At 31.4% G+C, this 13,543-nt stretch overlaps 1 protein-coding gene across 14 annotated transcripts in view; it reads right to left on the bottom strand.

Moving 5' to 3' along the window:
- FAM135A (family with sequence similarity 135 member A) overlaps nt 1-13,543 on the bottom strand; it is a 143,890-nt gene that overhangs the window by 67,586 nt on the left and 62,761 nt on the right. For 10 of the 14 annotated variants that reach the window (XM_031012461.3, XM_031012456.3, XM_031012459.3 and 7 more), the window contains 4 exons: nt 12,823-12,949; nt 11,704-11,857; nt 7,599-7,676; nt 2,758-2,807 (listed from right to left, as the gene is read on the bottom strand). In XM_031012461.3, coding sequence (XP_030868321.1) covers nt 2,758-2,807; nt 7,599-7,676; nt 11,704-11,857; nt 12,823-12,949 — 409 coding nt within the window. The remainder of the gene's footprint in view (nt 1-2,757; nt 2,808-7,598; nt 7,677-11,703; nt 11,858-12,822; nt 12,950-13,543) is intronic. The other 4 variants (XM_031012457.3, XM_055391418.2, XM_031012462.3 and 1 more) reach the window with 1 other exon arrangement.

Below are 13,543 nucleotides of genomic sequence, written 5' to 3'. Positions count from 1 at the left end.
GATCCGCCCGCCTCAGCTTCCCAAAGTGCTGGGATTACAGGCGTGAGTCACCGCACCCAGCCAAAAACATCATTTTTAAGGCTGTATAACTTAGATTACAAGTATCCCATAATTTGTTTAACTATTCTACCATTGGGCATTTATTAAACATTTTTACAATATTATGAATCTTCACATGAACTCTGTTTAGCTTTTGGTATACACTAAGAAGAGATATTTTTTCTGGCTGTGGATACATACTGCCAAACTAATCCCTCAAAAAGATATACAAGGTATGAGAATTTGTATCTCACCATGTCTCAAGACGCATTATAATATGCTATAGTTTGTTGATGTTAAAGTTTATGACATCCATTTACATACTGAAATTTAAATATGTATATCTAAAAAATTTATTAGCAATACATGGATACATATGTTATTTTTAAACATTTAATATAGACGCATATAAAGAAAATTCCTCTTTACAAACCTTATTCGTCACGCCACTTTTTTTCTGTATTATTGTTAAAAGCTTGGAATAGATATATCCTTTCAAATATTTCATATGTAATCACATAAACACAATAAAATACACAAACAGCTTTTCAGTTTTAACATACTATATGAAATCATATTATTCATATTTTTATTTTTTTCAATTAATATATCTTGAAGAGTTTTCAGCATGCAAACAGTATCTAGCATCATGGATTAATAAATATTTTCTGAATTAAATAATTCATGACAATTTCATAGAGATCCACCTAATGCTTTTAAATGGCTACATGGGAATTGATAATAATTAATGATGTAATTCCTTATATTTGTGTACATTTATGAGTATTTTTATAGAACAGATTATCAAATAAAAACTGCTGTGCAGATCTGATACTTGTGCAATATATAAGTGTTTTAAAAATACATTGATGCACTAATGTTAAAAAACACTGTGCCAATTTATACCATCACCAACAGGGTATGCAGATACTAGTTTCACTACACTCTTACAAAAAATGAAGCTCAGTAGTCACTTTCATTCTTGCAAATTTCATAGGCAAAAAAATAACCTATTAGAATCTGCATTCCCCTGGTTTCCAGTAAGAATGAGTATCATTTCAGGAGCTAAATTATTCTGCTAAGAATTTGTTATTTGTATACTGCCTCATTGTATCCTTTTTTTTTGTTTTTTTTCCTACAAGGGTGTTGTTTTAAAATTGATACATGAGAGCATGTTATATATAGTGAGCACTGACCATTAGCCTGTTTTAAATATTGCAAATATTCTCTTCCAGTCTATCCTTTGCTTTCAAATTTATAGTATATTTTGTTACAAAGAAATTTCAAATCATCAATGTCTTATTTTGTCCCTTAGGTTTTTATTGGTCTTTGAAAAACTTATCTTTTTAAAAATTGTCTGAGGGACTCATTTCATATCCCAAGATCAGATTGTTTATATTTACATATATATGTAATTTGTTTCTTCCTAATTTCTTTGGACACTTAAGTCTTCAGTCCACTTAGAACTGCTGCTATAGCATGGCATGACATTAACTTTACCACAATATTTATAGACCCTGATGTTACTGATATTTTATCATATACTTAGTTACTAAACATAATAGTGACTATTTTAGGGCTGTTTAATTCCTCTGACTTGTCTTTTTATTCTTTTAGAGAAATCCTACCTTATTTCCTTTCATTTTTATTATTTTACATATATTTTAGTATCCAGTTGAGCAAGTCTTTCTACATTTGTATTATTTAAAAATTACATTATTTTTAAAAAAGTTTTTCTTAGCCATCTTTACATTTCTTGAAATGATTTTAAAAACAAGCTTAAATTTCCAGTGGGATTTTGGTTTGGACTCATTAAAATGATTGACTGGAGTAAAATGTGATTATCTTTTAGTGATTATCTACAGGAGTATCATATGTATATTTATTCAAATTTTCTTTAATAGCTCAGTGAAACACTGCAGATGATTTCATATTAACTGCACACATCTTAAGATTATTTTTAAATGTTTAATGTTCTTTTGAGCAATTATCATAAGCACATTAGTGACTTTTTAATTTAAAGAAAATATCTTACTTGAACTGCAGAGAAAACCTCTAGGACAGTATACAAAACTGATGTATCCTGCATATGTACAATTTTCTAAGGAGAATACCTTTTTGAACAGGTCTAGTCTTCATTCAAATTTATATCCAAAAGTATATCCAAACCAAATACATATTTTTGTTTGATTCACACCTCTGATTTCTTCCATTAATGTAGCTGACCAAGAGTGAATGCATAGTGAAACATGCATTTAAATAGTTAAAGCATTTAGTTTCTCAGAAAAAGAAAGGCAAATATATTTAATTTAATTGCAAGAGTGAACTGAAAAAATGATCTGAGAAGCAAACTGATCTACTGAAATAAAACAAATTTTTCATTTTTAAACAGTATCATTTTACAAGTTTAAGTGATGTTTTAAAAATGTGTCCAGAAATTGAGTGAGTGAACAGAAGAAAATGTACAGTTTGATCAGTTAATTATCTTTGCTATTTCATTTATATGAATAATAATATATTTTTTAAAAGGTAAGTTAACTTCATGCTGAAGCCAAATAAATTTTGACCAACTAAGTTGTGGTTCTACCATGATCAACTATTTTATCTTTGCATTTTAGGAACTATAAATACTTTAAGTTTTCATAGACAAAATATTTAGAATAGGAAACAGAAACCACTCAAATAACTTGATGATGTGAATTTAAAAAATCCAAGTACCTTAACTTCTTCACATAGTTCAGTAAGTCGAGCTTCTACATCCATTTCCTCTGGAAGGAGTAAAGAGTAGAGGAAATATTCCAATGTTAGATATTTAATTTATATAAATAAAATTCCCATAAAAACCTGAAAATTAAGAATGATCTGGACTGTATTCAATGAATTAAATTTCAAGGTAACATTTTCATAAACATATTAATTACATAGGTAATGTGATTATTAAATTCTACATTCTGATAAATATCATTTTTTATTTTTCACAAGAGTTAACACTGTCAAGGAAATATTAACTATATACATAAAGTAACTTGCACAACTGTGTCACAGAAAAGACCAACTATATAATTAGATTTTACTATATTTCATATTTTATAATTTCCAGTACAGTTTAGTATTTTGTGTTATATATACATATGCCTTGCTTTCTTGTGTTTTACAAAAGCTATTCCTAAAATGCTCAAGTAAAATTAATTTTTATCACTGAGACATTTAAAACATACCTGGTATGTAGGCTATTTAATAAAAATGAATGTCAAGATCCTTTAATAGTTAGTTCCTAATGCATTTATTTTTCTATAAAATGTTCTTAAACTGAGGCAGATATTTGCATACAATTCTGATTTACTTAATGTATGCTATAATCATCTATAAAGAGGTGCACAAATTTACAATTAAAATGATAATATTTACCAGGAAAAACAGAAACTAACAAAATATAAAGATTTATAAATTATTTATTTTTGGCAGGGAGGAATTACACTAAGGTCTGAAATATCTTTACATACACTTAATTTTTAAGTAGAAATCAAACAGGTCTTTTAAAAGAACTGTAACAGCATAGTTATAATCATACAAAATTCCCATAATCTTGTTGTGAAAGAGTTTAATTGATCTTTCTCACACAAAGGCAAGAACACATTCTATAACATCCCTGAATTCACTCATCAGCTGACTAATTTGTAAGACAGACTGAATGTTTACTACATGATAAAAATGATAAACATTTAAATTTGTTTAAAAAAGCAATCGCAATTATGTGGTAAAAACACAACCACAGTATAATTGTTAGAGTGGGGAGACGGCCAGATATGAGCAGACAAGGGAGCCTCTGGGCAAAGAAGTCCTGGAGATGCCGCCCACTGACAGCAAAAAGGACAACGGCTATATTGGGTTATACCTGGCCTTGTGGTTGGGCTCCTGCGACCCTGAAGCATGTGCACTCCTCCAATAACTCACCCTAGAGTGGTCTTTTGCTCATTATAATAGTAAAAAACACATCCCTAGGTGGAGATTTTAAATGCTAATGAGACAAGCAACATGTGTACTAGCATGTACAACTACAGAGCATGTATGACCAAGGGGATCACCTAAAACATGATTGCAAGTGACATCTCCTCATGCCCTTTCATGAATAATCATGTATTCTTCATAGAGTTCCCCAGCACTGGCTGCTGCTAGCTCACTCTCTCCAGAAGCTTGCTCTGCTTTATCTTTCAGAGTATACTACTGTCTCTTTAAATAAATTCTGCTGCTTAACCCTTGCTGCGTGTCTCTTGGCTGAATTCTTCCTTCAACAAGAATCAAGGACGCTGTACCCCTCCCGGTAACATAAACAACAAATACTCTGTTGTTAACTAAAAATCAATGGAACACATGTATTTCATAACTCACAAAATATGCAAGTAAAATTGTATTTAGATATTGATATATACCAAAAAATAGATCACTAATTTGGCCAACTTGTTGGTAACTAAAGAAATTTGCAATGATTTCACAAATCATTTCACTGTTAGATAAACCAGTAGCTTCTAATATTGGGTTTTCCAAAACTAAAAAACCAGCAACAGACTCTGCATTAAAACCACCACTCCCATAGGCCAACATCTGTTTTCACATTACTCATGATCTTTTCCTGTGATAGAAAAAAAATCAGTAAAGTTAGTCTTAGTAATTACATATTCTACCTCTGATTTTTAAAAATTTGAAAATAAGGTTTTGAGAGTTGTGACACATTTTTCTAATGTTTACATAGAAGAACCTAACTGCATAAATGGGTATGTTTGCATTATAGCTACTGAGAGCTACTTCAATGCAAACAATATCTTAAAGAATGTTTAAAAGCATAATTTAACTCTAAAATCTTAGTACTGAAAATAATTTCAAAATCACTTAGATTTTTAAGGGAGTTTAAAATTCTATTTTAATTATTTTTTCTTTTTAAAGTGACATATATAACAGACCCTTGAGCAACATAGGTTTGATCTACGCAGGTGCACTTATACACAAGTATTTTTCAATAAATATTTTGGAAAGAATATGAAACTTGCAAACTATGTAGCCTAGAAATATTGAAAAAATTAAGAAAGATGAATATGTCATGATTGCATAAAAACACGTAGATACCAGTCTTTTTATGTATTAATCAACTGTTTATGTTATCTGTAAGGCTTTCAGTGAATAGTAGGCCATTAGTTGGTAAGTACTGGAGGAGTCAAAAGTTACAGGTATATTTTTAACTGTACAGGGGTCAGTGCCCCAGTTCCGGCGTTATTCAAGGGTATACTGTATATCCATTTATACAGTTTTATAGAAATGTATAAATGTGATGATTATCATATATTTTTGGGGGGGGGCTTGGTTCTTATTACTAATCCAAGGTTACAGTCTAGAGCATATCCTTCCATATTTTTCAAATATACATATACACATATGAGTTTTGGAGTCACTGTTTTATAAAAATAGGATTGTATTTTGCACAATTTTTTGCATCTTGCTTTTTTTCTCTCAGCATTACCCCACAGTATTCTGGTACCTAGCACTAAAGCATTTTTTAAGATGACTACACAGTATTCCTTGATGTGGGTGCATCATGATATATTCTGTATTCCACTCTTTGCCCAAATAATGGGCATTGATCTTTGTTTATACTGTTTTGCCACTAAGAACAATACTGCAATAAACATGCTTGCACCTGTATCTTTACATACTACCTAGTATGTTATTTCTATGATACAGGTGAACAGAAGTGGGGATGCTAGGTCAAAGGGTACATGTATCTAATATTTATTTTCTACATCTATCCATTCATTTAACAAATATTTATAACACAGCTCAGACAATGGCAATACAATGTTAGGTTTAAGGATAAAAGATATCTCAACAAAAGTGTTAACTAACTTCATTATGTTTTAGTTTTGAAAATTAAGTATTTTTCTACTCATCCAAGATCTGGCCCATTTTTTAAAAATAGATCTTATTACATTAAACTGCATTCTGTAAAATTATTTAGAATGCTCACATGTAAACTGATAGGCTGGCAATAAAATAGCTTAAATTAGAAGTATATTTTAATTGCTAAAAAATACTAAAATGTCATAAATGGCCACAGTTTCATACTATGAATTCTTTAATTTTACAGTAACTTTATATGAGAATATAATACTATGTTCCAGAAAGAATGACAATAAATTTTCAACTCTTCTTTTTCCTTCCTGACAAGAAAATCAGTTTCCCTTAACAGTCTTAGTGAAAATTAACACAACTCAAATATTTCTGAGTTAGTTTTCACCTGAGAAATGTTGAGATAGATTTTGGCTTTTTAACTTCCTTCATTTCATACCTCTGAAAATTGGGACATAAATACTTATTTTATTTCACTTTTTGATTCCTACAGCTTTTCATAATTTTTTTAAAAATTGTGATGGTTTACTGAACGCAAAGTGAAAACTTTTAATATACTCATAGATAATAAATTATTGCTATTCAAGAAAAGTCTAACATATATATGAAAATGTATAATAAAATAATGAGATCAGAACATTTCCTTTACCATGTATAACATATCCAGAGAGTGGTGATTTGATGTTATTTTGCTTTTTAAATGTAGAATAACAAAAAATAAATGCAAATTGACTAAAACAAACAAACAAACAAACAACACAACCCAGATCCTGATAGGATACTTCTCTTCTCTATTTCTTTTTTTAAAGCTTTTTTTTTTTTTTTTTTTGAGATGGGAGTCTGACTGTCTTGCCCAGGCTGTAGTGCAGTGGCACGATCTTGGCTCACTGCAACCTTCACCTTCTGGGTTCAAGCAATTCTCCTGCCTCAGCCTCCCATCTCTTCTCTATTTCTGCAGTGCAGAAAACTAGGTTTAGTTTTTTTTGAGGCAGAGTTTCACTTTTGTTGCCTAGGCTGGAGTGCAATGGCACGATCTCAGCTCACTGCAATCTCCACTGCCCAGGTTTAAGCAATTCTCCTGCCTCAGCCTCGGAGTAGCTGGGATTACAGACATGCGCCACCACACCCGGCTAATTCTGTATTTTTAGTAGAGACGTGGTTTCATTATGTTGGTCAGGCTAGTCTCCAACTTCTGACCTCAGGTGATCTGCCCACCTTGGCCTCCCAAAGTGCTGGGATTACAGGCGTGAGTCACCGCACCTGGCCTGGTTTAGTTTTAAAATCACATTTCATTATCACTAGGCCTAGCCAAAGATAAAATAACTGAGCAAATTTAAGGCGATGTCATTAAACCAACAAATTGTAGTAATAATCATGGTTTTGAAAAAGTGCTCTTCATAGAAACTTTAAAAAACATATGAAAAAAGCCAGAGTTTTGCATTTACCATTTCCAGATTTAAGTAAAAACTTCAATATTACAAATTAATTAGGAAATTAACCAAAATTTATCTACAAACCAAATTGATTTTAAAGGTAAGTTCTTCAGAATGGTGGAAACACACTACATTATTAAATATATATTTATGAAATCTGATGCTAATTTAAAGCAAAATTTCATACTAATTAATTAAAAGGGATCATTAAGCTATTTGTAAACGTACCTAGATGGTTGTCTTTCTGTGTTCGTAGCTGTTTTCTTCTGAGAAGACGCTCATATAGGAGCTGCATGTTGGCCTTGGCTAGTCATAAGGATTGCACACAGCACTAGTTACTACACTCCTTTCACAACAAAACTTACTAGAATTTTCCGACTTGTTAATAATAGACTTAGTGTTGATCTGATAGTGCAGTTAATTAGCTTATCAAAATTACAAATGATGTACATTCAAGTATATATTTCTTTGGTTTTTTAATTTAAATATATGTGCCACTCAACATTTCATAATCCAATATGTCTTAATTAATTAGACTCAGAATTTTAGGTTGGCAGGGATCTCAGAGTTAACTCCCTGCTGTTACAAGTGTAGATATTGGGGTTCATATAGGCTATGTGACTTGCCCAAACCTAATTCCAGAACTCCTGACTCTCATGTTCAGTAAGAGCTCCTTGCACCAAACCAATATTTAATTATATGTCATCAGAAAATGTACATCATTCATCTAGGAGAAAAGAGAAAGGCAAAAAAGCAGAAAGGAACTCAAGGTGTTATTTTAAAAGAGGGAACATATTTTAGAAAAGTTTTCAAAGCATAGTCAAGTTTAAGAAGTTTAAATATATGCTTATTTGAAAACTCAATGAAAGTGGTAAGTAATAGAAGGAAATATTCTTTAATCAAGAACTACTCTGTATCCACTTATTAAAACTGGTGAATATAGTGGTGTTTGGTCAATAGTACATTATAGAAATATATTAGTGTTCACAATTTTATTTTGCTAGAATAAAAATAAAAGACATTGATAGTTTAGAATATGTAACAAATACTTTTATTTTTAAGTTAATAGTATTTTTAGATGTTTTCTTACAAGATGCATTCAAGAATAAACTAAAATTCACAATAAAGAGAAAGGAAAATAAAAACCGTAAAGTTTAAGAACACCACAATATATTACCAATATTTACTGAAGATGAATTTAAAATTGATTTTAAAAATCCCTAGGAAACTGTTAAGTTTTATGTTGATGCCTATACTTTTTCAAGTAACAATGAAAACTGTATTGTGCTATTTCATTCATTCATTCGAGAAATATATTTTAAGTAAGTCTATGTGTAAGGTACTAGTAATTTTATTTCTATCATATACTTATTTAAAATTGAAGTCTGGGTTTGCTTTAGAATTTTATTTTCTGATAAAATATTTTAAGCCAATAATTTGGAATAAAGTTGACATTCATTCTGTAATTAACTTCTGAAATTAAATATAAGGGCACTTTTATTACGATACTTTCTATATTACATCTAGAAGCCCAAAGTAATATACATGACGTAAAAGCCATCCTCACCAGAGAAAAAGTTGAAAATCTTATGAATACATGATCATGCTGAAGCTAGACTGATTAATAGTAATTGCTAACACTGTCTAACCGCAACACCCAGACTGTGGACTGGTACTTGTCTGTGGCCTGTTAGGAACTGGACTGCACAGCAGGAGGTGAGCGGCAGGCGAGCAAGCACTGCTTCCTGAGCTCTGCCTCCTGTGGGATCAGCAGCGGCATTAGATTCTCATAGGAGCGTGAACGCTATTGCGAACTGTGCATGTGAGGGATCTAGGTTGCATGCTCCTTATGAGAATCTAACTAATGCCTCATGATCTGAGGTGGAATAGTTTCATCCCAAAACAATCCCTTCCCCCAATCCGTGGAAAAACTGTCTTCCAAGAAACTGGTCCCTGGTGCCAAAAAGGTTGGGGACTGCTGGTCTAAGCTATTTGAAATAAATATTTGCCTTTAAAAGGAGAAATGTTTTTATTTAATTACTAATTATAAATTTTACCAATAAACATACTACCTTTTAGAGAGGATTTTTTTCTAAGTTAAAATGTGGTTCATATGTTTTTCTTTGTAAATATTACATGTTAAATCTACTTTAATATTATATGCAGATGGATATCTTCCTTATACAGGTACTTTATAAGCCCATCTCATATATTAAAACCCCAAGAAGCCCCATTTTGCTGGGTGAATTTCTCCTTCCCATCCCAATGCTGAGCTGATTTCTTAATACTGTTGCTGTGAGAGGAGAGGGAACAGGAGAAGTCAAAGTTCTTTAAAGGCAGGGACCTATTCTTTCCTCAGCACCTAGCACAGTAACTGACACAGGAGGTGCTCATTAAAAGCCCAAGGGAAGTACACTGTTAAGAAGTATTGTTCCTAGAGATCCTTTACACTCTTTTTCTTTTGGATAATCTCACCTTTGCTTCCTGACACATGTACCACATCTGATTCCCTTCAATCTTCTTGCCATGTGAATGGAAACCACTTTGTGTTTGTAGGCTCAAAGTAAGTAAGTGACAGAAATGGTTCCAAATGTGCACTCTTGAACATAAGATAATGCCTCCTTGAAACTACTGTAGTATTCCACATCAAAGCTATTAACACATGTTTTTGTTTTTTTTTGTAGAAATGACATTACACATGGATTTTAAGCTTTACATCACTACTTTTCATCACACTGTTTTTCAGGCACATGATACTGTCCTTCATTAATATGGTAGTATAATAGTTTTGTGGTCTGGTCATTCAAACTAACTAAAATTTGTTTTTGATTTCCAAACCACCAATAAAGATATTTGAAACATAACTTTCCATTAATTGAGGATAAGTGATAGCCTAAATTAGCTCTATTCTGTAAATGATTCATTTTCAAAAGAGAAGATTTTTAAAAATTTACATTTGAGGTAGTAGCCTTCTATAGAATTTTCCTAAGGGAAACAGGAATTCTAAGAACATAAAGTAGCAAGGAAAATAGAGACTGTTTCAGAGAAAAATGATCAGAAGATTGGCTTTTCCACACTACCATTTTTGTTTTGAGAATGAATACATGGTCAAAAAAGAATAAACACATTTTCCTATTGCTTGTGTATCTATGAAACCATTAGGATTACTGAATCAAGAATTCTAAACAGTCAATTTAGTGATATCTGTGTCTAGTCAAGAAAGTGTGAGTTGAACTGACTGAATAGTGGACTTAATTAATTAATTAAATGCACTTGAGTAGTTGCTGATAGTGGCACAATAGCCAGCATTTTCTTACAGCTGAATTTATGTGGGGTAGAAATTCTTATACTTTCTTGCAATTCCTCTGTAATCCAATACAATTTTTTAAGTAGTCTGATTAGTCTCAAACCCAAGAACTATGTTCAGGAACAGTGACTACTTTAGGGAGTGGACTAATATTGTTAAAAGACTGAAATCCTTGAGGAACAAAGGAATAAAGTAAGAACACTGATTCAATAAATTTTGAAAGGCAATTTATGATTTATTAAAAAACATAATTATAAAACAATATATTCTAAAGAAATTAAAAAATATTTTTATAAGCTATTAGCCAATATTTGAAAATAAAAGCTAATAAAACTGACATAAAAAGTCTGAATAAGAACTTATTTTGCCAATCCCAATAATTTATCTTCTGTGAAATAATGTATGTAAAAGCATTTTGCAAGCTACAAATGGCATACAAAATCAAGGCAATATGATTTTTTATTACGCACTACAAATATATACAGGTATTACTTTGGAATGAAACCTGAAGTTTGATTTTTTAAAACAATTTCAATGATTTTTAAAATGTTAAAATACTAAGTAATGTTATTATTCCCTAAAACAATATAAAAGGAATTTGAGATCTGAGATAACTATTATAAAATCAAATGTAAACAAAAATGCCCTAAGTACCTACAATCTGATTAGACTGTAAAATATTTGGAAGTATGGCTTTAATTTACCTTCCTATGATTCTGCAGATAATTACATTTGCTTTCTAACATGTTTTTGGGTTATATTTTAAGAGGAACAGATTACTGACATGTATTTTTAAAAGACTCATTTCACATTTAGCACCAAGAAGTTATTTTTTAGTATTCTGAAAAACACTTTTAAATTGCAAAAAGTGATTATCAAGGTAGAAAAAGATGGAATTGAGAGAGAAGTGAAGCACACAAACACTAGTTTTAGTATAGAAAAACTATGGCAAAGCTGATAGCTAGCAATATAAGACTGAAGAGAATGATTTGAACTGTAGAATAAGTCTTGCTACTTTTAACATACCCAGTTCTAGTTTCTGACAAGAAGGAATCTCTTCTGTTACTGTAATGAAGTAGCTGTGCAATCCCTTGAAGGCTAGCAGCAAAGTGGCACAAAGTGTATAATGAAAACGATAGGCATGATGTAGGAAGGAGTCTGCAATGATGAAGCTACAACCCTAAACAAAAAACAGATGTAGGATACAGAGTGTCAGTAATACAAAATGTTACATGTGAAACTTGGAAAAATAAAGAAAAAATACTTAACCATCTGTCAACTAAATTTATTCTAATACATATAAAAAATGTGGTAATATTTGAGAGTTGTTTATACAATAAATTTAAACATGAAATGTGGCCCTAGTAATTTCTGTTACAGTGGGTTTTTATAACAAGTAGATTAAATTATTATTTTTGATAGCATGGTATTTATATAACATTTAGACTGAAGGACAGACATTCAGCTTTTACAGTATGTCCCCTTTTATAATAATAGCTGTACTTGTACCACTCTTTTTTTTTTAATTTTCTTTTTTTTAGATATAGGGTCTCAGTTTGTCACCCACGCTGGAGTGAAGTGACGTGATTGCAGCTCACTGCAGCCTCAACCTTCTGTGCTCAAGCGATTCACCTGCCTCAGGCTCCCTAGCAGTTGGGACTACAGACATGTGCCACCATTATTTTTTGTAGAGGTGGGGTCTTGCTATGTTGCTTAGGCTGGTATCAAACTCTTGGCCTCAAGCAATCCTCCAGGCTAAGCCTCCCAAAGTGTTGGGATTACAGGTGTGAGCCACAACGCCTGGCCTGCGCTACTCTACGCTGGGTCTCAGCTCTGTCAATTGTTCTTTAAAGGCTCCTTTGGAATGATTCTACCAGTTGTTGGACCAAGGGGTGACAGTAACAAGTTAAAGGGCACAGGCTGTCAAAGATGTCTATCCACTAAATCTGGTAACATTTTGAAGTATCATGTTAGTTTTCATAATAGACAATTAGAACCAAACAATTTTTAAGATTATATTTAATTAGATCTATAAGTTGCTGAGCTGAAATAATTTAAAAAAGAAATATAACATTCACAGATAAAATTGTTAAAAACACTTCTTTTAAAATAAGGAAAAGATTTATAAACATATTCAGTTCTTACATCTGGTGATAACTGTTTTGTGTAGTTAATACCAAAGACCACACTTTCAAGAGTAGGAATCACGGAATCTTTGTTTTGTGCTGGTGCATTTCTATTTAACCAAGTTGTCTTCACAGGGCGAGGAAAGCTGGAGGAAGAAGTATTATATTATTACTGCCATAAGAGTCTATTTGAATGTAAGTTAAATATTTACAAAGGAAAATCTTACAGGAATAGAACAGCAAGGGTTTTGCAAGTTTATAAGTTCAAAAGTACTCCTAAAGTAATTAAAAAAAATAATTTGAATAATCATGAAAAAATAAAATGAATATTAAAAAATTAGGGCTAGATGTTTGACATTGCTTGCTATAATTAGACTTCTGGAAGTCTCAAAGAACATCAAAGATAAAAAATGGTGGGATTTAGAGTAGCTAAACAACAAATGAAAGCCAAGCTTGAATTTGGAAATCCTGATGTCAGAACTGGTTACCAAATTTACAATGTTAACACTTAATGAAATATGAATGCTATTCCCAGAAATAAAGAGCTCCCATGTAAATGTAGAAAAAGAAAAATTACTAAATCTACCTGATGCCTCTATTTCTCAAAAATAAGTTTCTTTCCCTTAATTCTCTTTACTAAAAGGCTATAAGCTCTATTAAAGTAATTTTTATTATTCAAGTCCCTAGAAGCTAGAACTACAGTCATGTGCCACCATGCTTGGCTAATTTTTATTTTTTGT

Source organism: Gorilla gorilla, chromosome 5 (assembly GCF_029281585.2).
Source record: "Gorilla gorilla gorilla isolate KB3781 chromosome 5, NHGRI_mGorGor1-v2.1_pri, whole genome shotgun sequence".
NCBI lineage: Eukaryota > Metazoa > Chordata > Mammalia > Primates > Hominidae > Gorilla > Gorilla gorilla.
Note: the sequence above shows the minus strand (reverse complement) of the source record. Positions and strands in the feature narration are given on the sequence as shown.